Source organism: Leptonotus elevatus, chromosome 3 (assembly GCF_054856555.1).
Source record: "Leptonotus elevatus isolate MCC_2025b chromosome 3, RoL_Lele_1.0, whole genome shotgun sequence".
Taxonomy (NCBI): Eukaryota; Metazoa; Chordata; class Actinopteri; order Syngnathiformes; family Syngnathidae; genus Leptonotus; species Leptonotus elevatus.
In genome coordinates, this window is record NC_141241.1 from 18,758,549 (window position 1) to 18,784,818 (window position 26,270).

General features: G+C 37.8%; 1 protein-coding gene across 5 annotated transcripts; it reads left to right on the forward strand.

The window, feature by feature from the left end:
• The first annotated feature begins 622 nt into the window (after positions 1–622).
• Positions 623–18,253, forward strand: LOC147177199 (SHC-transforming protein 1-like). Of its 5 annotated transcripts, XM_086072448.1 has the most exons (15): positions 623–690; positions 1,666–1,708; positions 1,809–1,835; positions 1,905–2,238; positions 4,619–4,689; positions 7,126–7,186; positions 8,865–8,981; positions 9,057–9,110; positions 10,896–10,947; positions 11,031–11,157; positions 11,436–11,607; positions 12,095–12,167; positions 13,795–13,891; positions 14,818–14,965; positions 15,049–18,253. In XM_086072448.1, exons 4-15 carry the CDS (start codon positions 1,906–1,908, stop codon positions 15,175–15,177), a joined length of 1,434 nt encoding a protein of 477 aa, XP_085928574.1. In that variant the 5' UTR covers positions 623–690; positions 1,666–1,708; positions 1,809–1,835; position 1,905; the 3' UTR covers positions 15,178–18,253. The 5 variants fall into 5 exon arrangements, with proteins under 5 accessions (XP_085928574.1, XP_085928571.1, XP_085928573.1 ...); XM_086072445.1 differs by lacking the exon at positions 623–690 and having other exon boundaries at positions 1,520–1,708; positions 1,775–1,835; XM_086072447.1 differs by lacking the exon at positions 623–690 and having other exon boundaries at positions 1,520–1,708.
• The last annotated feature ends 8,017 nt before the right edge of the window (positions 18,254–26,270 follow it).

A 26,270-nucleotide genomic window follows, 5' to 3' on the forward strand; every position in this document is an offset into this window, starting at 1 on the left:
CACACAAAACTCTGCAACGAAAAATAGGCATTGCCGCTCGTGTGCACGTTGCACAGGAACACAATATCTTGAAATCATTTGCAATAAGAAGCACCGTGACATTTGACATTTCCGGCCAGGGTGTATGTTTTTATTTTTGCTTGTTTTTTTTAAATGACATTACCTAATTGAATTGGATCAAGTAGATAAACTAAAATCAGTTATTAAAAAGATGTCAGTCTGTCCTGCTCTGCACATTATGCATGCACAATTGTGCTTTTGGGTCAATTTGGCCGTACAGACTATTTTAATTAACCTTTGAAAATAATTTTTAGGTAGTCAACACAAGCGTTAAGTAATTGATAACCTGTGTTAAAAAAAAAAAAAAAAAGCATGTTAATTTCACTCAAAGATAAATGTAATTGTTGTGTTTTCAAGATGACATCAATGCAGTATATGTAAAACTCAACTTTAATGTTCTAACACAAGTTTGTTTAACCGCCATGCCCATGTCATTTGACTTTATTTTTGTTTTGTTTTTGTGTGTGTAATTCTGTGGGATTTTGTAGGATTCCCTTCAGGCTAGTTTCACACAGCATGAACATCGGACATGCAGCCAATTGATGTGACGTCATCAAAAGGCGACAAACAAACGTCAATGTTCGACAACATATAGACGGCGCAAAAAGCAAAGGAGGATGACAAAGAAAAGTCAGTGGCGAAATTATGCTTTAGAAATGGAAAAAAATATGCGGATAGTGGTCCGGTCAGGCACACGTAAATCCTTCTAATTGGCCTCAAATGTGTCAGGAATGAGACACACGGGGCTCCTTTTGAAAACACAGCCACATGACGTTGTGTTTTGTGTGCATGCGTATTAATTCACGGTTGCAATTCACAATTAGAATTCTTCACTTTTTTTGTGACGCGAACAGCTACAAAAAAAAAAGGATTTTGAAAAAATAAATAACGAATTGGATATTACATCATGCGGTGTAAACGTAGCCAGTATACAGCAGTCTAATTAAATGAATTAAAACACTCTCGGTATCTTAAATTGCGTGCGCGTGCTTTTGTCTTTGCTACATTGTGGGGCCCATACACGTGTTTTTCCAGATTTAACTACCATTGTGGGGACCGACTTGAAATTGTGGGGACATTTTGGTGGTCCCCTCAAGTCCAGACCTCTTTTTGAGGGTCAAGATTTGGTTTTGGAGTTTAGATTTGAATTGGGTTATGGTTGAGGACGTTAGAATAAGAAATTGGGGTAGGCAATCATTTTGGATGATTGGGGTTAGGGGAAGGGGCTAGCAAATGCATCATGTCAATGAGATGGCCCCACGATGATACAAAGACAAGTGTTTGTGCGTGCGTGCGCGCGCGTGTCTCTACGTGTGTTTGTGTGTATGTGCATGCGTGCGTATGTGCGTGCGTACAGCATGAGTCACTCAATCCTCCTGTGATTGGACAGTAGTTTTAGGTGAGGGAGGGGTGGAGTAGGAGGAGGAACCGGGGGCTGCCTGTCAATCTCTCTGCTCCATTCACACGCTCATCTGCACACAGCGACTCATTCACAAACGGGAGCTTCCAGTTCATTCATAAAGCTGCGCTGAGAACAGGGGAGGAAAGTAGTCGAGGACAGGTGACCTCTTCCATTTTTTATTTTATTTTTTATTTTCACTTTAGTGAAGCAGCCTGGACTTTAAACTACGTGGGATGTTGCATGCTGGTGAGTACCATTTTTGCATCCTAACCCAGTTTGTTGAGCAGTAATGCGACTGCTTTCTAATTCTAGTTCACTCTTGTGTCCCATCCACTCATTTTCTAAGGACATCACACAACAGAACCCAAGCCAGGTATATCTTGTACAGTCAGACATTCTACTCGTGCTGCATGTGTTTGAACGTACCTCTCCCTTGTCCAAGCATGCTGAAGCGCACTAAATACAGCCGTCTGCACGATTCAAGAACCTCCCTGGACGACTGGTCGCTTCACTTTGACTCTGATTTCTCTCACGACGCGCCGTCCGCCACAAGGGACGTCCCATCACAAAGTCCCCCACAGGGGCTGAGTGGGCCTCCTGGGGCCGAAAGCGTTGATAGGCACCCAGAGGGGAGTGTGACCAATCCTCCAAAACGACCAATCACCTTCAATTGCATGTGTAGCTTTCCCGGGACGGCCAGCTGTCCTTCTTGCGCTCGACACAAATGCAAGCAGTGCTCTTCAGTGGTCCATAGGGTGGTCCACCATCACATCAAGGTACATGACACTAACATTTGGATTTTTAGCCTTTTGGTCAATTGGGGTGACACTCCTGCTATACTCCGTAGCCACCATCACACACACTTCACGCCCTCCATTCAGACAGCTTTCTGTGTAGGCAGTAGTGACTCATCCTGGCTCTGCGCTCGTCGACGCGTCTCTGTTGCTAGTGTGAGTGTATATGTGTGTGCGTGAAGCTGGTAACCAAGAACCTAATGATTAAGTGTAGGTCTTCTTCGCAGCGAATGTCAACAAGCACACGTATGTCCTTTACACTCCCATCTACACCTTTGCACACGTTGATTCTTGATTCTGGTGTGTGTGTGTATGTGTGTGAAGCCGTTTAGGTTCTGCTGTTTTATAGCAGTGATGACCTGATTTAAGAGAGACTTTCGCTTTGACTTGCAAGCACAGGCACGAGATACACGACCGGTATGGTGGCTGTGAACTCAACTGAAAGCAGCAGTTTGGCAAATAGTAAAAAAAAAATATATAATTTTTTATATATATATTCCAGAAAGAGGCTTGAAGCTGTTTATTGTCACTTTCAGTTGGGGTTTACTGTCAAACTAAACATTACACAAAGAGAATTACACCTTATTTATTTAAAACAACCACATAGCTTAGCTTTTCAGTCCTCTAGCTTAATGCTAACGCTAAATAGCATTTACGTTGCATTGCTTTTTGTGCTTGTACTAACTGGAGTGCTAAAAGTGAATTAACATATACATTACAACAATTTTTTGTTATTTTTAGGCTAAAACATATTAATGGCATTTCGACTTATTTCAATGGAAAAGAAGATGAAACTCGGTAAAAACGATACAGTTCAGTGCAATTTTGTTTGTTTGTTTGTTTGTTGCTTCCCACAATCTTCATGGAAAACGTTTATTGAATGTTTATCAGTATTTTTTTTTTGGGGGGGGGGGGGACTTAAAAATGTATTGTATTATCATTTTTTTCCCTCAATGCATTTCAATGGGTGTCAATCATACGTGGACTTTCACTATTCGTGGGCCAGTCGTGTCCCCTTTCCTCGTGATTTGCAAATTGCGGGGGTCCACTGTAGTAGTAAGACACAGTCATTCTCTTGTTGTGCTGAATCGTTTGACTAGTGAGGACAAAGAGTGTACCAGTACACGGATCTTAAGCCGGATGTCAAGAATATCGAATATTTAGCTGTTTCTGGGTGTTCGTTTTAGGTGAACGGTATGGGATTTTTTAATAGGTTTTAGGTGAACTAATACATACACACTCACGCACAAGCACATACACACCCACATACAAAATAAAAATGTATAAAAATAAATAAATAAATAAATAAATAAAAAAGAGCAATGATGATGACATGTCAAGTCAGGAAAATTACCAAATTAACTGAGCTCTCCGAAAAACAAAAACAAAAACAAAAAAAAAGAATATCGAATAAATGCTCAAATGAAAGTGAAAGATGGATTGTATTCTCCCCACTCTACATAATTATAAACATTTGTTTAAAAACCCATTTGAGTTTAGTTGTATTTCACTGTGGAGGACTTGATTTAGGTATAATTGGTACTAAAAAAAATTGTGTTGAATGTATTTATAGATAATACACAAAAGGTGTCCAACAACAAAAAAACAGGAAACTAAAAACGGAACACAATCCACCCTTTCTCCGCTGTCACAGTATGCAAAAGACAGCATGCAAAACATATAGACCAATAATATATATATATTATATCAAATATATGTTGATAGTAAAAGAATGTGAAAAAATACCCCCACACCCGATGAAACGCCCACTCAGAGTACCTCCTCACACATTAAATTAAAACAGAACATCTTTAATCCAAAGCGATTCTGTAGAGAGACTGCAAAAGCAGAAGGCGACGACTCTCTGAGCCCCGGCAGGTAGTTGCAATGGCTCAGCCAGAACCCCAAAATGTAACACGTGGATACGGTCATTTTTACCCCAAGTGACGGAAAATGCGTAACAAATACTTGTGGCAGAGCCAGAACAGGCGTATCAAAGTGGCCTCTGTCGATTGTCATCGGTCACAACAAGTACGGTCAATACTAGAGTACTGTGGATAGTTTGGATTTATGATTATGAAGATACACTCTTTGCGACACTCTGAACTGGATAAGAGAGTCCCTCGCACTCAATGACAAATGGATTTTTGCCTCACTGAATGTGAAACTAATTCGAAGATCCTGCTCCAAAGCTTCTTTGTATTTAATTTTTATGCGCAATCCTCATTTAATTCAATGTAAAGCTTTTTATTTTACAGTGGCTTACCGTACAACAAAACCAAATATACTTTTTAGTGATAACGCCATCTGAGATTGTCTTTCTCACTTGAATCAGTAACTCTGTTGTGCTTTTCTCTCTCAGTATATGGGTAGCGTGGAGGTGACCCAGTCCATGAGAACCCTCGACTTTGATACAAGAAAGCAAGTAACACGGTAGGTTCTTACCCGTTACATGTTTTATTTGCATCCGTGCACTCCTAAAAAAAAAAAACATCTCCAAAGAGGAAGAGACAGTAAATGAAACGTGTGAGATCGTTCCCCAGTGACGTCTCACTGCAGGATGCCACAGTTGGCATGACCATAGCAACCTCTGTTTGCAAGTTTACTGCACAAGAAATTGGCCAGAAAATCCAATTAGGTGAATTTCCTCCTAATGATTTCACATACACTTATTACGAAAGAGGAAGTAGGGAGAGGGAGAGAGAGAGACTTAAATCCATTATGTGCAGCTTGTCTTCAAGGAGAAGAAAAGCTTTTCCAAGAAAAAGTCAGAGACACAGACGGACGGTATAATCACAAGCATACAGTGAGGGATAATAATCATTTGATCTCCTGCTGAATTGGTATGTTTACTCACAATTTTTCTTTTTTAGCAGTCTTTAATTTTTATGGTTGTTTATTGGGTATGTTAATAGGCAAAATACAGTAGTGCCTTGACAAACAAATATCCTTCATCCTTTACACCCCCCGCCCCCTAAAAAAAAACACCCTATAGCAAATAGCACCCTATAGTATTGTATTTTATAAAAACATACAATAACAATAACACAAATAGAATATAAAGAATTAAACAGTTTGCCCTCTTTCTGGTGTGCATGCTTTGGCCACCTGGGGGCAGTACAAAGCAGACATGCACAAAACATGAAGTGTTTCACGACTACGTGACGATGTAAGCTGCTGTAATATTTGTTTTTCGCAGATGATAAAGAATGCATGCCTTTACGAATCGTGATGATGTCTGCCCACATGTTTGCTTCGCTGTCTGTGTTCAAAAATCCATCGCAACTCTGATGCTAGTTTTGTTAGCCTGTCTGTTAGCGGACATATGTGATTTGGTCGAATAGATTACTGTGTAATTCTCTTTGTTTATGGGAATGGCAATAAACAGCTTGAGGCAAGCCGTTGACTTATTTTTTGGGGAAGTTTTTTTTGCTATCTGCGGCCTTTTGTTAAGTTTGTCACCATTTGACGCTTGGAACTCAAGACAACAAATTAGCAGAGCAATAGCTAAGTAGGGTCACTCAAAAGTCCAAGAACCACCATATAAGATAAAAGGTCTAAAATAATATACATTTGATTTAGTGACTTAAGTATTTGATACTAATTTTGCAAGTTTATTTATTTTTGCTGATTTTTTTTTGGGGGGGGGGTACATATCCTCCGTTAATGGCTAAAATCTCACCTATTTGCTGTATTATGCTCGTGTCAAAGCCGGTTGTCATAAAATATTGCTTTGGCACCATCTGATGGCATCTTTGTGCCAAGCAGTTGTTTTAAACTGAGAGTAGACTCGATTCCCATCGTTCACATTGAAGAGCCGTTCGAAAGACTCAATTTGTTCATGAACATCACATTGCTACACTGAAACGGCGCCGGTGGGCATAACACAATAATGAATAACTCATGAATATCGGTGGAAACGGATTACGCTACACGAGCACACTAACAATTCAGAAGCGCTTTATTAGGCTTGTAAATCTGACGCTAGTCGACTGTTTTGTTCTTGGAGATGCGTGTGTGGCATTAACACGGGGTTTTGACAGTTGCCGTTCACCATGGCAATGCCACAGACACATTTCTCTTCATCAGGGGCGTGCAGAGGGTGGGGCCAATGGGAGGAGTTTGGGGGGGGGGCATATTTTTTTCAGGGGTTATCCGCTGTCTTTTGCACGCCACTGCTCCTTCTTACAGGCCAAAATACAATTTCTGTCATCTTGAAACTATTATTTGAACAGACAGTTAATTCATATTGTCATGTTAAATCCGTCACATTGGCAGTAAAAGCTAATATTTTACAGCAAGATACAGCTACTCTGTGCTATATTATAATATGATTATATTATTGAGTTACTTTTGCAGGCTCGTGACTGGGTAAGCATCAATTGAATTTTCCAACGGAGCAAGGTGGAGCTTTGTAACACGTGACCCACTTGTGGGAAGTTGAATCTATAATCTGACGACGCGTTACATGACAGAACGTCTGCATAAAATCCGAGAGTTCACAATGTGTGAGAATGTTTTAACTTGCTTGACTCAGCCGGATTCTCGGGATGGATGGGAACATGTGATAACTCATCTGATAACTCATCTGAAGAACAGAGTGATTTGTCAAACTAACTGTTAAATCATTTTGTATTGTTGTAACATCCTAATTTCTCAAATCACGTTATAAACAAAGCGCAGTGAAAAGTACGTCTCTTTTAGAGTTGTTGGTATATTATGGTATAAAACAAGAAACATGAACATTATTTTAATAGTATTTTTCAGATTTCAATTTTTGATAAAAAAACAAACAAACCCAAACATATTTTATTTACATTATTTTGTTTTAAAGGGCCTGTGTGTGTACAATTATTGTGTGTTGTGCAGAGAGGCAATCAACAGACTTTGCAAGAGGACAACCGCAAAGACCGCAGTGAAAACAAAGAGTGTAAGGCACACACCGGCACTCGAGCATTTCACACATCCTACAGAAATACATTCATATAATATACCGAAATGTGCTCTTACACTGAATTACTGTACCTTTTAGTAGTGTTGTGAGCAAAAAAAAAAAAAAGAAGATCATTATAGTAGTGTGGACTAGAGTTGCGTATACAACAACAAAATATCAATGATATTCCTGAGAGCATTTCAATTGTATGTGAGATCAAAAGAAATGTCAGTAGTGTGTATGAAAGCATTACAGTAGTGTGACTATTTTAGTAGTTTGTGTGAAAGCATTTCAGTTAAAATGTTATTGTGTGTGTGTGACTGTCACTAATGTGTAAGAGCATCACCGGAGAGTGTCAGGGCATTTCAGTCTGGTGTGTGAGAATGTTTTAGTATTGTGTGAGTGTGTCACATGTTTGGTCGAGAGTGTGTCATTAAATGTGAGATTAAGTCAGTAATGTGTGAGAGCATTTCTATAGAGTGGCTGCGAGTTTCAAGTGTTGAGTGCGAGACTGTGTCATTTAGTGTGAGAGCATTTACGTAGTGTCAGGGTGTCACAGGATTGTTTGAGTGTTTCATTAGCATGTATTAAAGAAATTGCATATCCCGTAAGAGTATTTCAGTAGTGTGATTGTGAGAGTGTGTCACTAATGTGTGAGGGGGTACTAGCATGTGTGAGAGTTTTTCAGTAGTGTGTTTACAAGTTTCAGTAGTGTACCTGTGAGCATTTTTTGTTTGTGTGAGAGTGTGTCATTAACTCATTCACTGCCATTGACAGCAAGACGTCAAAAATTAATTTGAACTATTTCTATGTGTTTTTGTTTTGTTTTGAGTTTTTAGTATGAAAGCCTAGAATTTTTTTTTTTACATTTAGAACAGATATAAAATTTGTGATTAATCGTGAGTTAACTAGTGAAGTCATGCGATTAATTACAATTCCAAATTTTAATCACCTGATGTCCCTAATTTTTAATAATCTTTTCTTTATTTATTTTTAATAATCTTTTTTTTAATTAAAGAAAGGATTATTAAAAATTAGGGCCGTCAAGCGATTACAATTTTGAATCATAATTAATCGCATGACTGCACTAGTTAACTCACGATTGATCACAAATTTTATATCTGTTCTAATACAATAAAAAAATATATAGGTATTCATACTCTTGTTAACAAAAGTGTGAAAAATTTTAAACTAATAGAAATAGTTCAAATTCATTTTTGACGTCTATAGCCGTCGATGTCAGTGAATGAGTTAATGTGTGAGAGCATTTCCATACAGTATCAGGGAGTTTCAGTATTGTGTGTGACAATGTCTCAGTGGTGTGGATCAGAGTGTTTGTTTTTGCCACATTATGGGGCCCTTATTCCAGGTTTAACTATCAATGTGGGGGCCGACTTTTGGTGGTGTTGGAAATGTATTATGTCAATGAAATGTCCCCACTAAGATACAAAGACAAATGTGTGTGCATGTGAGAGTGTTTTAGTAGTGCGTATGAGTGTTTCAGTTTTTATGTGAGCATACATACATTTTACTTGTGTATGAGGGTGAAAATAAATTTAGTAGCGTGTGTGAGAGGTATTCCTGAATTGTGCCCCTGACACACGCTCATACACACACTCACAGTAAAAGGGAAAGAGCTTTGCACAACTGACCCCTTTTTGTGTGTCATGGTCAGCCTGGACACAAGCAGCTGTCTTGTGTGCTGGGTCGCAGCAACCTGCAGTTTTCGGGCCGGCGGATCATCCTCAGCGTCTCCGCAGACACGCTCACGCTTCTCGCTGCATCCTCGCAGGTGAGCACTTGAACCCAACACACCGACGCGACGCAAGTTCTGTCATACATTTGTATGTCCCTTTCTCTTTCCCAGAGAATCGCCCAGCACTCCACCCAGGCAATTTCCTTCGCCTCAGGGGGAGATCCGGTATGTTTGTATTTCCACGCGACGTGCACGAGTCATTTTTTTTCCCCAGCCTAAATCTTCGACATCCTTTAATAATTTGCACTGCAAGGTCACCAGCGCGATCTTCCCCTTGCAGAGTCTATCTTTAAAGCAGTTACTCTTATCTCGCATCCTTCTGGTTCCCTCCAAGACAAAATGATTTACAAATGGCACAAATTGGAAAGTTCATCCCAAGTTGTCTACACTGTAGGCCAATTGTTAGATGCACAAATCAAAACTGCTCATGTCAGCAGCAGCAGCAGCCGCTTGCCATGTGGCTAAAATTCTACTTGATAAACATGTTTTGTTGTTGTTGTTGCTTGCTTTACTTGTCGGTTAAATGCTTCCGGATGCACCTGTCAAAGGCTAATTAGCACAAGATTACAACCTGCTGACTGATTTATGGTCAAAGAAGCCTTCAAAATCGATAAGCAGGCACATAAGAACATTTTCACAGAGTTTGTGTTAGATTACATCTGTAATGTTAAACAGATTTAAAACCTAATTAAAAAAAACAATTACAATTATTTTACAAGTTAGGGGTTGAACCGATGAGTCAACTTGCTGGCCACTACTACATAGCATGAGAAAGCATGAAAGCTTGAAGTCAACAAATCCCTAATCACGTGTTATTGGCAATCTTGCCTTCCAATCAGCTGATTTACAGAGAACTCCCACTCACATGACTGCTGCCGTCATCGGCCTCTAACGCTCTGTCCAACAGCAAACTCTCTGGCTAACAGCACCACACGGTCGTCATACATCTGCGCGGGTCCGAGAGTACGAAAATACAGTATGCGGGTGGCGGATGAGCTAGCGGTTAGCCTCGCTAGCTTCATTGGTCGTAAGTCTTAAAAGATTCATAATAGCAGGATCTTTGACGCTGGTAGCTTATATCATTTTTTAGGACCACAAAAAGTTATATGTATGCTACAAGCAAGTAGACATATTTGACAGAAAATGAGAGCAGTAGTTGCTATATTCTCAAATACATGCGTACAATAACAGAACAAGTGAAAAAGAAAGAGTGAAGTACAGAAATTTGAAACCATTTTTGGATTGTTTCCCCACTACACTAAAGAATAGAAACTGACATAAATACTCAATCTGTGCGTGCGTAATGTCACAGTCACCTTAAACTTATTTTTAAATCTAGCACACTACATATTGTAAAGTACAGTTCAGTTTAGGGCGATTATATCGGTGGCCGATTATAATCGGTGGCCGATTAATCGGTCAGGCCCTAGTTCAGTTGTCTTAACTATTCTTTTTGAATAGTTTGTTTTCTAAAAAAAATTAGGTCCAATTTATGCTTATCTCTCTTGTGCAATACATTTGAATTAAATCATGGTTTATGTATATATACATCCCCCCCCCTATATTTATTTAATTTGCTCCCAAAAACGCATAAATACGTTCTATTTTAAATGTTTTTAGTGTCTTAAAGACGTATTTATAAATGTTTTGTTTTTTTATGCAAAAGAATACAGAAGGCTTTGATGCGGCCTCTCAACCGCAAAGAACAGTTGAAGAAATGGTAGTTATTACACAAACGGCCAGCAGGTGGCAGCAGAGCATAGGAAATGAACCAGGACCATGTTGAAAAAAACCCCTCAATTATTCAGAATCCTAAATAGATTTGTGAATGATTACATTTAGCTATATTCTAATGCTAATTACTGCAAAACGGAAAGCAGATAGAAATATACTTTTTTTCCTGATGAAAGAAGAGACTTTAATCACATTGCTGCATTAATGTGTTTGCAGGACATGGAAGACTACATTGCATATGTAGCCAAAGATCAAGCCAATCAAAGAGGTACATTGCATCCTTGCTTTTGTCTCCAATCCCAATGTTGCTCTCTGTATCCATACATTTTTTTTTTTTTGCCTTTGTGCCAGCCTGTCACATCCTGGAGTGTCCGCAAGGCCGAGCAGCCGAGGTCATCCGCAGCATCGGCTGGGCCTTTGAATCTCGGTTCAAACAGCTTCTTTGTCACGCGCCGTCACTCGTCTCCACTGATCCCAGGTCTGCGTCATGACAAACGTTGTGTCTGCTCCTGTTGTTGGTTGCCCGGTGTTTCAATTTGTTTATTTATTTACCCTGGCTGTAAAAAGCTAAACCATTCCTACCTAGACAAATGTTACTTCCAGGAAAATGACATTACAAGCAGATTAATCCGATTAGACAATAAGAATTCCTCATTTGTTATGTAACATTTAAAAATGATAACTTGATACTCACAGACTGCATTTCCCCTCGTGAGTTCTTAGAAATTCAGATCATAATGAATCATCTTCATGCAGATCAGCACGAAGAATGTGCAACAAATGGATCCCGGCGGAGACTTTAGTGGAACCAAAAGAAACCGACGAGGATAACAGTCAACATCGTCACTACTACAACGTGACTCCGGGGAAGATGTCACCCTTTGGTGGAGTAGACGACCTGCGGGTCACAAGGGCAGAGGCGGAAAAGGTAACAATAAAAACTATTCAGCATTTCAAATCCAGGGTGTACGTTGCCTCTCGCCAAAGTCCGCTGGGATAGGCTCCAGCTCACCCGGGACCCGAATGAAGAGGAGAAATGATCATCAAAGTGGATGGATGGAGTTGTTGACAAAATTAAGGTTTTTGATTAGTGAGACTTGTGATAAGAGTTACATTTTCAGACAACAATTGTAATTGAGTAATCATTTTATTTGGGAAAATGGACTACTATATTTTCTTTGTTGATATTTAATTGAATTATGCAAGCAGAAACAGAACATTTCCAAATGATTTTCTCTCATGCAACTTGTTATCGTTGTTTTGCCTGGTTCTTGGGTTATTGCCAATAGGTAAAAAAAAATCACTTAAACAAAAAATTGTAGAATTTTTATTAAACTAATGCATTTTTTTTATTTCACGGGAAATTTCTTTGGACTTTTTTGTTTGTTTGAATGACTCGCCTTTTATTGTTTCAGGTTGGCTCCTCTCCTTGTGTTTCACTCTATGAGAATTGTTCCATCACACGGGATAAAGATGCTCAAACAACAGGTACGCCTCTTAAGTCCAGATACATAATTGGTTCTACTTTTCGTTACAATACCTTGACATTAGCCATTGCATGAAAACTGATGACACTTACAGTGACAAGACTAGAATACAGGAAAAAAAAAAGATGAAAAAATGCCGCATTATGTTTTAAGCAAACCGTTGGATCTGTGGCCGCCAGGAACACGGTGTAAACATCGATGAACCAGCTAGCTGTGTTATTATTTACAAGTGCATTTGTCAGAGGTGGCAAAAGTACTCACGCTCGGTATACTTAAGTAGAAGTATACTATATAGACACAAAAAAAAAAAGATTCTGGTAAAAGTAACGACCCAACCCCTTTACTTAAGTAAAAGTAAAGCAGGTAAGACTGTAGAATGTACCTTAACTCATTCACTGCCATTGACGGCTATAAACGTCAAAAATTCATTTGAACTATTTCTATTAGTTTTTTTTTTTTATGAAAACTTAGGAAAACAATTATTGTACATTTAGAACAGATAAAATTTGTGATTAATTGTGAGTTAACAAGTAAAGTCATGCAATTAATTAAAAATTAAAAATAAAAATTTAAATATTTTAATTATTTATTTCTTATTTTTTTTTATTGTTAATGTTTAAAAAAATAATTTCAATTATTTTTTTATAATCTTTTCTTAAAAAAAGATTTCAATATATTTTTTAATTTGAATAATTTCTTCTTTTTTATAATTTTAATTATGTTTTGTTATTTTAAATAATCTTTTCTTTAAAAAAATAAAAAAATATTATTCAAAATTAGGGGCGTCAGGCAATTAAAAGTTTTAATTGTAATTAATCGCATGACTTCTCTATTTAACTCACGATTAATCACACATTTTATATCTGTTCTAAATGTACAATAAATAAATGTTTCTAGGTTTTCCTACTCTTGTTAATAAAAGTGGGAAAAAAAGTTAAACTAATAGAAATAGTTCAAATGAATTTTTGATGTCTATAGCCGTCAATGGCAGTGAATGAGTTAATATATGTTTTTTTTTGTCAATTATACACAATGCCCATATTGATAACTTGGTAGAATGAAAAAAGCAAAACAAAAGCTAGTGTTGGCTTAGGCTGGCTCTTATGCAAAGCAAAGTGTTTCCATAGTATTGCTAATGTAGTGAGCTAACAAAAAAATGCAAAACATTTTTTTTTCAGATTAGAAAGGGACATTTTGGATGTCAGAAGCTGGAGGTTCATTCACGTCATGACATTCATGACATTCATGACATTCATCATCTTTGTAGCGATCCCTGTATTCACCTTGTGTCACCTTGTGCTCTCACACATTAATGATACACTCTCACACTACTTATTTGGGTCCCACAGATGTCAAACAATCAAAATCAACTGCATTTGACATTACTTCTCTTTCTTCCTGTCTTTAAAAAAAAGTTTGTTTTATTATGTCGCGTTGTTGGACTATTTTGACAAAAGACTACAATGTACATATTTCTGTGTTCAAATATAGGAAATAAAAGCTGTCCGAAAAATATTTAACTTAAGTCCAAGTACCTGAAAATCTACTAAAGTACAGTAACATAGTATTTGTACTTCATTACTTCTCACCACTGATTGTTGAGAATTTCCTCCAACTTTCTGCTTTAGACCTACTGGAGTCTGAGATGTGGAGTCAACAGTGTTCTTATTCTTGTGAAACACACATCCAGAACCTGATCCAGGAGGAGTGTTGGTTTCATGGCAGGTGGGTTATTATCATATTTTTGCTTTTCCTTGTTTTTGCATCGCTATACATTATTAAAGTGCCTCATGGTGGCCAGGGCAGGCACACTAAGCATTAAATCATGATACACCCCCCCCCACACACACACACACAATATAATAGTACTCTTGGGGACATATTCTTTATCCTCTGCATAAAACAGCTCATTTTAATGTCGCCCTGATGAGCTGTGAGAGGAGTTGAGACATTTCAATTAAAGGGATACTTGACTCAGAGCCATTTTCAGCAATAAAAAGTTAACATTTTGTCTATAAATAACGTGGTAACTTCATTATTTTTCATGTACAATTAATACCTTTAAAAACATTTTTTTTCTACTTACTGTCGACTGAAGATGACATCCCCAGTGCTGAGGAAGTAGGTAACGACCAATCATGGCTCAGTTTACTGACCAAACCCAGAAAACAGGTGAGCCATGATTGGTTGTTACCTACTTCCTCAGCACTGGTGATGTCATCTTCAGTTGATGGCAAGTGGAAAAAAATAGCTTTTAAAGGTATTAATTGTACATGAAAAATAATGAAGTTATCAAATTAATTCTGGACAAAATATTAACTTTTCACTGCTGAAAATGGCTCAATGAGTCAAGTGTCCCTGCCTTATATTGCCCCCAGGTGGCCAAGGCGGGTACACCATAAAGAGCTGCACAAAGGCCATTCAATTGATGCAGCATGAAAAATGTTCCTTGTTAAAAACACAAATACAAAATTATTGGTTTCTCAGAGTGGAGGCTGGAACGGATTAATGCCGTTTCTATTCACTTCAATGGGGGAAGATGATTTGAGGTCTTTTTTTTTTCAAGACTTCACTGTATTTGCATATATGCATATGTCATGTCATCAATAAATGACATCAACATTCCTGTAATACCGCAATCCTTTACTCAGATTAGAACGAGAGCGGGCCGAGTCCCTTCTCACTTGTAATGGAGACTTCCTGGTTCGAGAGAGCAGCTCGGTCCGCGGTCAGTATGTGCTCAGCGGGATGGACGGAACCACGGTGCGACACCTGCTGCTGGTCGATCCGCACGGCCAGGTTGGTGTCACAAACACAAAACACGAGCTTGAATCGAGCTTTGTAAAAACTCATCATTTCTGTGTATGTGTGTGTGTGAGCAGGTTCGGACATGTGACCAGGCCTTTCATAGTGTGGGTCACCTGGTCCACTTCCACATGCACAGCCAGATACCTATCGTGACCGGGAGCAACCAGCTTTGCCTCAAACAGCCAATCCCGCAAAGACATTAACATGAACACGGAGGCGCTCTTCTACATCTGTAATCACGATGGACGTCCATTTCAGCATTTATTCCATATCCATCGTATTCAGTGCAAGGTTTGTGTGCTCGTTGTCCTCAGTAGTAAGACAATTAAGCACACTAGTATAAGGACACAGTTTTCATCCCTATTATTAGCGAAATAACTCATAGTTATTAATATAAAGGTCAATTTGATTGTAAATTACACATTGCATGTATTCTATACTTTTCTATTCATGTACTTTATTCATGTGGATTCGACATTAAGGCAAATTGGAACTCCATTGGGTCGAAAATGACTTTCTCTGTACAAATATTATTTATCGCATCCACTTTGCCTGTCTGACTTTCTAAGCACAATCACCATTGTTGTTTTTGCCACCATGTATTCCCATTGCATGCTAGTTTGGTCATGCGATCACCTGCAAAAAGCAGTATAGAAAACGGATAGATGGAATTCAGAAAGTACAACTGAAAATACTTGTCAGAAGTCCAGTTCCTACTTAATTAGAAATAATGTTTACTGTTTCTTGAGATGATGAATTTTGGGATTTCATCAGTCGTAAGCTGTGATCATTAAAATTATAAATAATACTTTTTCCTTCGTATTGGTTACAAAAAATAAATAAAGGATTTAGGAGGTAATTTTCAGATGTCATTTTATTACAATACAATATATTCATTGTTGAGTTTTTTTTTAAACACCTGTGCAATTCCAATGCTTAAGAACAGCAATACAGCAAACATGATTTTGATGATTCGACACTGTTCCACGTTTAGAAGTTAAAATGTTTAAATTAGATTTTGCACCTATTTAGAAACACACTTTAACGAGATGAGATCACTGTCAGTGTCATACGATTATATATAAAAAAAAAAAAGAATATTTAAAAATAGTATTGCCTTCAATAGTCTGATTTGAATCTTACATTTTATTCCTAATTACTGTGTTTGCAATGCCTTTGTCTTTAAGACGGATATTATTTCATTTGATGATGATTTTTGCCTCACAGAAAAAGTAACAATTATGCACAATTATGTAGTATGGGATGAAAGCAGTTTTTGAAAAAGATACATCTTTGCACAAAATACAGGAACATGCACTTGTGTAAATTATCGAAATGTGATTGCAGCTGATGTAAAACAGAATAATATTTAAAATACTAAATCGCTCTCAAGATGCCTTTTTGTTTTCTCCTCTTGATGACCAGATTACGGATATAAAACACTGTAACAGCTAAAATAAGTTTTAAAGCAGCTGCTTTGGTTTGGTATCAATTTAAAAACATGTCTTCTCTGTAACTGTCACAGACATATTTTGAATAGCAGCGTTCTGAAGTTGTGTCTGACTCTCAACCTTACGCACAACCCTGCTGTTACTAAATGCGTCGACATAAGGTAGCTAAGTCCTCTCTTGTATTTTTTTCATATTTTATCAATAAATGTTTTAGCTGTAATGCAGTGTGTCGTGCAAACCAATGCAAACCTAGCTGTTACTTATATTACCAGAAAAAGACATTCATGACTCAAAGTTTTAACTCAATTTAATCCTGATGGGTTACTATAGCATTTAGCTGTTAGCATACCAAACACTCCATTAGCATTGATTTCCAACCTTGTTATTTGCAACTCTGTCACTTTATTAAAGAAATATTCAAATAAAATTCACTTTTCTTTCTATAATTGACATATTTTTAACAATGTGTTTTTTTTTTTAAACAAATGTTTTTCAGGTACCAAGTATCTGTAATAGGGTTGTACCAAACACAGCAAAATTTGAGACAAATACAATATATCATTACTCTTGATGTGGCGCTGAATTTAATTTGATTAGATTGTTTTCTTGAAATGTGCCACGGACCATTTTTCAGGGTCTATTTTAGCCACATGATGGCGCTACTGTATTTCCTAGTAAATTCAACACGTTGAAAATTGAAACCTTCCATGACCCTACTTGGAATTTCTCTGTTTGTTGCGAACTTGCGACCATATTACGACATTGACATTGTCGCTACACTTTATGTCGCTTTCAAACATGTTATCACTTTGTCACATTTTTAAGTAAAAGTAGCCCAAACTATGGAGTTGATTATTATCAGGAGAGAGCAACGAAGGGAGGGCTTGTGATATAATCACAACATTTGCATGCTCTGTAAACTTCCCACATTACTTTGCAGTGTCTCCTCTGCCGGGTCGAACGCGTGTGCCTTCACGCTGTGCAAAGGTTAAACACGATAATAGTATCTACGCCTTATCTGATCGTGTCCTCGCCAAACTAAGACTCAGACATCCAAAAACAATCGACGCCGAACATGTGCATTTCACTATTACCCCCGCAGCCCCTTCCTTTCCACTCCCAGTGCATTCCCAGCTTCGTGACGTCCCCGAGGATTCTCTCTTGAGTCACAGGGACCTCGCCCGATAGCACGACTCACCACCAGGTTCAAGGGTCAGCCTGCATGTCAGGTACTGGTGGTCAGTCACTTAACTGGGAGCTCACACACGTCAGAGCATCAGTTTGGAACTCCGTCCGAGCAATTCCATATCAATGACGTGCATCATAAGGTCCCTTCGAGATCGATTCTCAAAAGCTCGATAGTTGAGTGGTTAAAGCTATTAATAGGTATGTGGAACATTAGGGTTCAATTCCCACTTCAAACATTTTTTTCATGAATTAATTCAATCCATTTTACTAAATGTCTTTTGACATGAAGTGTTTTTCTATATTAATAAACATTTTCAGCTTTCTGTTCACAATGGGAACTCCTGCAAGACTTGCAACAGGTTGTCCGACTGAATTCGGGTTTGAACTTCCTGCACTGTGTCTGCGAATGGGACGTCATGTGCGCATTGTGTATTTGAAGGAGGGAGTGTGCAGTTTGGCTTTCTTCTTAAAAACCTATAAAATCCCTTACGATCTTAATCTAAAAGATGTCGTTTGCTACTATAGTAACACAGAAAACAATCATTTTAAATATGTATTTCATTTTGTTATTCTTTATACTAAGTTTTTTATTCACAAACAACAATTTTCCAAGTCCTATCCCAGATTTGTGTGTTTTTTTCTGGAACTGAAATCCATTTTCAAAGCTATAAAATGGATCAACAATAAGAAAAGCAATAAATTGTCAAATTTCTTGGATGTTTTTCTCCTATGATGCTTCATGTGTGTAATATCCAAACGTTGTTTTGTTGTGAAATGTCTATCTTATTATTATTATTATTATTATTATTATTATTATTATTATTATTATTATTATTATTATTATTATTATTATTATTATTATTATTATTATTGTGTTGTACCATCTTTAAAAATAACTAAAATGTTGACAGGTTGCAAGACATGTTCAAATATTCTAGAATGTAAAGTTGTGTTGATTTGTGTTAATAAAAGCATTATAATAAATTAAAAAAAGAAAAGGAAAAAAAGGGAGTGAGCAGTTAATTTTTTTGGCCACAGGTAGAGGTAGGAATCCAAAATTAAATTTTCTGAATTCAGCAGCTTCCAAAAACATCAACCCCCCCCCCCCCCGATGTCATTTAACATTATTGGTACAATAAAGCAGACCACATGCATTCAAATATTAGCATTCAGCTATCCAGCATTCCCAAACAATTTCTCCAGAAATTGCACTTTGTCTATTTTGTTCTACTAGTGCACTGAATTGTCTAGTAAGCAATTCAACTTTATGCTGCATTAGTAATACTGCTCGGCCCAACTCGGAGGCATGTGTGAACCACTAGTAGCCTCCAGTACCTCGCAAGTAGCACCAAAATGCTGTTCCGTAGCTTTGACTCTAGCAACTAGTGTGTGGAATTATCTTACTAGTAAGAGTATACTAGTGCATGGATTTTAAATACAAGGATATAGGAAAAAATGCTCAGAAAGCCTTTATTTAATATTCTTGAAACAAAGTAATTGCTCAAACTGCATTCCATAAAGCATTTATTAGATATTCTTGATAACCAATTGAAATGTCATGTACTAGCACACTCAGAGCACAGATCATTTTGTCAGTTTTGCATGTTTGGATTTTGAGTGTTTGTAACAGCATTTGAAGTCTCAACAAATAATAACACTTTCTTCACTATTTATGATTCAGCGTCATTTTTAAGACACATTTGCGTGTTTCAGCAGCTGTTTAAGCTGAAGAGCTGCAATTATTATGTGGGAAACAACTGATGTGATTGACTTTGTTTCATAAAATTGAAAATTGCTCTAATTTAACAACAATAAAATATGAAAAGGCCTTGTTAACATTTTGCAAGAATTGCTGGGTTGCAAAAGCATTGCTCTTCTAAATTAGGTTCTTAGAAAAATGTTGTGCGCTAAGGTAGCCCTTACCAGTTTAATGATCTGGTGTCAAAACAGTTTGCATGGTAGCATGTCGTAGCTTTTGTGCGTCACTGAAGTGGCAGTTCAAGACCTAAATTAACGTTGCATTCATTTAAGGCCAAAACTGTTTTCAGCTCATCTGCGACTCACTAACCCATTCACTGCCATTGACGGTTATAGACGTCAAAAAAATCTTTTGAACTTTTTCTATTAGTTTAACTTTTTTTTTCTACTTTTGTTAACAAGAGTATGAAAACCTAGATTTTTTAAATTGTACATTTAGAACAGATATAAAATTTGTGATTAATCGTGAGTTAACTATTGAAGTCATGCGATTAATTCCGAGTAAAATTTTTATGATTTTTAATAATCATCTCGTCAGGCGATTCTATTTTTTTAAAATTGTGATTAATCGCATGACTTCACTAGTTAACTCACGATTAATCACAAATGTTATATCTGTTCTAAATGTATATTTTCATACTCTTGTTAACAAAAGTGGCATTTTTTTGTATATACGAATAGAAATAGTTCAAATAATTTTTTGACGTTCATAGCCGCCAATGGCAGTGAATGAGTTAAAAAACTGATATTATAAACGTATGAGCACAACTGTAAAAAAAGCTCAACGTCGCTTAATGACACAAAAATGCTAATTGCCACCAAAATTCACATTAACATCTCTACTCATGTCAACTTCAACCTCTGAAAATATCAAAACAATTGCCTTTTATGGGCATCAAGCCTTTTTCTCACCATACAGTGTGCTCATAAATCTTTCAAGCATAACTGTTTTACAGAATATTGTTTTTGGCCATGTACTTGGAACGCAGTCTTTTTTAAGAGGTGCTCGGTGCTAAGGTTTGAGAACCACTGCAGATCTATTGGATGAAATAATCATACATAATATAGGATCTGCAAGAGGACTTCAAGGCCTAAACTTTTTTGCCGAGCCCATCCATGCAAGAATACTCAGTATGATTGGCAGTCTCAAGTAAAAAGCACCAGTGATGGAATATATTTCCTCTTGTTAATGTCAACAGTAATACACATGTACCCCCGCCGCCCTCCAAACCCGACTTTAATTTATGACATAGTGTGTGTGTGTGGGGGTGTGTGTGTGTGTGTGGGGGGGGGTGTGTGTGTGTGTGTGTGTGTGTGTGTGTGTGTGTGTGTAAGTTGCGCTCCGATTCCCTTGCAGAATTGACTCGAGGGCTTCGCTTTATATACAAATATGACAAAGTGTTACCAGACTCTCCAGCGCCTTAATGGAACAATTTGAGTCATAAAAGGGCCCAGGGTACAAGAGCATGAAATTGTTCCTCGGCTGAATGTTATCAGAGTCGCGCAGAGTTCAGTTCACATCTCGAAGGAAACCAAACAACACTGGCAACACTTACTTACTCTCATGGCACAAAACCTGCTCATGTTCCTGCGCGGACAGGAGGAGGAGGAGTCACGCGAGCCTCTGTAAACACAATAACAAAGACGGTACACCGCTTTTGTGTGTGCGTGTGTGTACGCCTGCCTACTTTCCTGATTCCACAAGTCAGGAACCAGTGAGGCCATGCCGAGCCAAGTGTCTCAGCTGAAGGAGTATACTCTCAGATGGTGTGGGCGTGTGAGTGTGTTTCTGTTTGTCCATGAGAGAGCGAAAACTCACCAGCATGATCAATGGCATCATTTGCCTGATCGATCGATTTTTAAAAATCAAATGAACTTCAATCAATCAGTCATTTCTGGAAGTACAACAAAGATAAAGACAACTGAAAATATTTTAGGACTACCTCTCACACAGGTCTAAAATGCTCTCATGTGTACTACTGAAATGCTTATTTGAGTATATGCTATTAGATGTGTTTACTTTAGAGGAGTGTGAGAGGATTTCAGTAGTGTGTGTGAGAGTGTTCCAGTTATGCGTGAATTTGAATGGGGGGAAATCAGTAATGTGTGTGTGAGAGTTTTCCAGGATAAAAAATTTACTAAGTCAGTTTTGTGTGCAATAGTTTCAATAGTTACTTTGAGAGCATCTCATTTGTGTGTATGAAAGCATTTCAGTAGTGTGTGAGAGCATTTCATGTATGAGAGTGTTTCAGTGGTGCATATGAGTGGGAAAAAAAACAATAGAGGATGTGAGATTGTTCCAGTTAAGTGTAGTTTAAGTAGTGTTGTAAGTAGGGGGGAAAAAATCAATAATGTGCGTGTTAGATTTTTAGTAGTGTGTGAGAGTGTTCTAGCAGTATATATGAGTAAAAAAACCTGGAGTGTTTGTGAGTGTGTGTGAGAGCATTTCTATATTGGTGTGAGTTTCAGCCTTGTATATGAGTGAAAAAATTCAGCAGTGTGTGCAAAACTGTTTTAGTAGTGCACATGAGAGCATTTCAGTGTTGCGTGCAAGAGTGCTTAATTTAACATGTGAGAGCATTTCAGCAGTGTATACTCTACAGTGGCGTGTGCATGCGTTAAAATTCAGTTTCACCAACTTTTTGTGCAATTTTCACGTTGGTGAAACTTTTTTCATGTAAATCCCCCAAAACTTTTTTTCCCGGTTTATGTGTACATGAGTGGGGGAAAAAAATAGTGAATGTGAGAACATTTCTGCAGAGTGTGTTTGTGTGTTTCAAAAGTCCGTATTGTGTGTGAAAGGCAATCCTGAATGTTGTCTATTACGACTCCTCATCCTCAAGTGGGATTTACCCCTTTGTGCTCCACCCCAACACGATGAATATGATTTGATTCATGTATGTACTGCTGGCCGGGGAATGGAATCACACATGTATGTAGAGTAGACACAAGCACACAAGCACACACACACACAAGCACACACACACACATGCGCATGCACACTCTGCGCTGGAGTTCCTTTACCTCGTCCAAATCTCCATCTTTCCACTGTCTTTTTTATCGCTGCACCAATGGAAAATAGGTCATTGCTGGTTGAAGTCATTAGCTTCTGCTTCAAGTGCGTATATGTGTGTGTGCGTGCGTGCGTGCGTGTGTGTGTGGTCTTGTTTTTGTTACGTAGTGGGGCCAACATTTCGGGATTTCACCGAGTTGTGGGGCCCACCCGTCCATGTGGACCATTTTGCTGGGCCACACAAGTTTAGAGCTCTTTTTGAGGGTCACGACTTGGTTTTAGAGTTTAGGTTTGAATTGGGTTATGGTTGAGATTAGGGTAAGGATTAGGGGTAGGCAATCATTTTTGATGGTTGGGGTTAGGGGAAGGGGCTAGGAAATGCGTTATGTCAATGAGATGGCCCCACAAAGATAGTAAAACAAATTTACGTGTGTGCGTGTGCGTGCGTGTGTGTGTGTGTGTGGGAGTGGAACATTGCAGCACGAGACAACAGACGGACTGAAGACGTTTGAGTTCCAATTTTTCTCTTGGCTGCTTCTTAGCCTGAGTTCATTTCTCTTTGCCGTCTTCTGTTCCACCTTTCGTTGAGGTCGAGTTGGAAAGAGAGAACTTTAGCCTCCCACCTCAAAAAACACTTTGCTTTCCATGTACCACCTTAATAACTAACCAACATTGACTGGAAGTACAGTAGCTTAGGCCATTTTTTTTTATAAAAAAAAAAAGGCAGAGGTTTTATTTCTAAAAAGTATATGGATTATTATTATTTTAACCCACTGCAAAATTATGCAGTTTGAAAATTAACAATGTAACGATAGGATACGTAGAAATGTAAGAAGAAAAATTATGTATTGTAATACGGTTCAATTAAAATAGCACATAAAATCGTAAAAAATTGTACCTTAATAAATGTTTAGAACAGGTGTGTCAAACTCATTTTGATCTCATGCGGGACGGACCAATAAGTCCACGAATCAATAAGTTATAAATAACAACAGGTCAAAATATTTCATGTTTTTTTGCAAATAATTACAAGCACATTCTGAAAACATGTCCATTTGTTATCTTATTGCAAAGTAATCTGAAATTTCTTATAAAAAATGAGTGCAATTTTTTTGCATCCAATCCTAATTACTGTAGCAGCCTCATTTCAGTCATCGAAATGGTCATCAGTGCACCCTCCTGTGGACAAAATTAGCAACAACAGTTAATTTGAGTGAAAAACAGCAGTTTGTATTCCGTCCTGGCGGGCCAGATTGGACCCCCTGATGGGCCGGTTCTGGCCCGCGGGCCGTATGTTTGACATGCCTGGTTTAAAACAAACAGTTCTAGAAGATTGAATGCAAAATTATTTAACTTAAAAGTTAAACGCAACTAAACTGTACTTAATAAAGTCACACTTTTCACATATAATTTCGTACTTATTTCTTTGCGGATTTTGCGTTTGGGGTACCTTAAGGGATTGTAATATTTTTGAGTCTGGGAGTATCGTGTCATGGAATACATATTTGTATTAATAATAATAATAATAATAATAATAATAATAATAATAATAACAATAACAATAACAATAACAATAATAATAATAATAATAATAATAATAATAATAATAATAATAATAATAATAATAATAATAATAATAAAGACCTGCAATCGACTGACGACTAGTTTGGGGTACACCATTCCCAAAGTCAGCTGGCTCTTATTCACATTTGACTCTAAACAGAATCATGACGGGTAAAATAAAATGTAATCAAATTATGTTTTCTTTTAAGTAGAGGGTAAAGGATTTTTATAGCACTTTTACACTTTACAGGGCCATCCAAGCACTTTGCATTCACCTACTGATGACACAGCACCAGGAGCAACTGAGGGTTCAATAGCTTGCTCAAGGATACTTTGACATTGGTCACAATAGCATGGGATCGAACACTCAACCTCTGGGTTGCAAGACAATCAGTCTACCACTGCTCCAAATTGTTAAACAATGACTTAAACCATAGTTTTCTGTTTTGAAGAATCAGCGTTGGCTGCTAACTCCTGGCCAAATATTTTTGCTCCCGCTAATTAATAGATTGATCATTTTAATCTACTTCCCTGAATCCACGCCTCTATTATTTTTTCCCCTTCATGGCCACCATAGTCCTTGTTTGTGTTCTATATAATGAAATGAATTTGAACAGTTCGATGTTAGCTTAGCCAGCCCAAATTTACGTTAGCCTATTGTTAGCCTACTAGCATAATAGCCCGAGTCGTTTTTAACTTACTGTCACACTATCATTAAAAATGCCAATATAATATGCTTACTAAAATTTGTGATGTGTACATTCTCAGTCTTTGAGGTCATGGTAATTCGCAAACATAAAATTGAGTCCTTGTTTGTGTTCTATATAATGAAATGAATTTGAACAGTTCGATGTTAGCTTAGCCAGCCCAAACTTACGTTAGTCTATTGTTAGCCTACTAGCATAATAGCCCGAGTCATTCTCAGTCATTGAGGTCATGGTATTTCACAAACATTAAATTGAGGCAAAATGGTCTCTCCGTTCAAAAACGACTTTGGAAACATTGCAATTAGGATAATGTTAATGATATAATATCCCATATGAATACAAACTGACTGATCGTTTTTATGTGCATTTCATCTCTGATTAGCAGATTAACTATGGTCCTTTTGAGTTTGCTCTTGTTTGAATGAACGGTTATCATAGCTTTGGTTGACCTCTTTAATGCTTCCAAAACTGTCTTCTGTCAAATGTCAAAGGAAAGCAGGTGCTGCGAGTCATACCGTTCTTGTGCTTTTCTTCCCTTCGCATGACGTTAGATGTAAAATATGCTTAAATATGATGGATTTTCTAATGGTGAGGGTGTTGCGTACAGTACACGCTCATTTATTTGACACACATCAGAGACTTTAGTTCAGAAACACTTTCCATATCCACGTTTCCTCTTTTCTAGGTGTGACTTTCTATGAATTGAGTGTACAGTACTTTGGTGTTTTTATCAGGGTCATGACACAAAACAAACGGACAAATTCACAAGTAGTGTGTGGTATATTACGATCTCTGTGTGTCCATTTCTATGCGGTGTGTTTATGGATCTCTACATCTGTGCCTGAGTGTCTCTCACAGATGGTGGCGGCAAACCCCTGGCCGCAAAACTCCACAGGGAATGTTTTCCATGCCTAAGATGGTCAGATTTGTGTGTGGGGGACTCGGCATAAATCACACGTGGAGGGAAGACACGTGGGCGGCAGGATCCGGCTGGGTGGAAGCCAGTCCACTCGGACCTACAGGTGACAGACTTAATGTGGAGGGAGGCTACGTCTTTTGTGTGCGACATGGGAGACTCTCTCTCTCTCTTCCTTCCTTTCTTTCTTTCTTTCTTTCTTTCTTTCTTTCTTTCTTTCTTTCTTTCTTTCTTTCTTTCTTTCTTTCTTTCTTTCCTTGCCATCTGCCAGCCTCTCTACCTAATCATCATTATTTACCAACACGTGTATTAGGCCTATTGTGTTCGTAGTGAACTAAAGATGCACTGCATGACTCTCAAATGTAGAGAGAGGAGGTAACCAAAGTATTTTATGCATGTTTTAGTGTGATGCAGTGCAGTTTTTTAACACAGAAATATTAGCATTTCCTCAAAACTTTGCATTATTACACTCTAAAAAAAGTCGGGTCAAAAAGAACCCTACTATGGGTCAAAAATGGACCGATCCTGTACTTGGGTCTATTTGAACCCAACTTTGAGTCAAGAAATGGGTCTTTTAGTGTAAAACAACTCATACAGTTTTTCACAGTTCGTAACACACAAAACCCTCACTTTACTGCTCGGCCCAATTTGCCACAACTAAACAGAATAAGAAGTGGGCCAACACACCCATTTTCCGAAA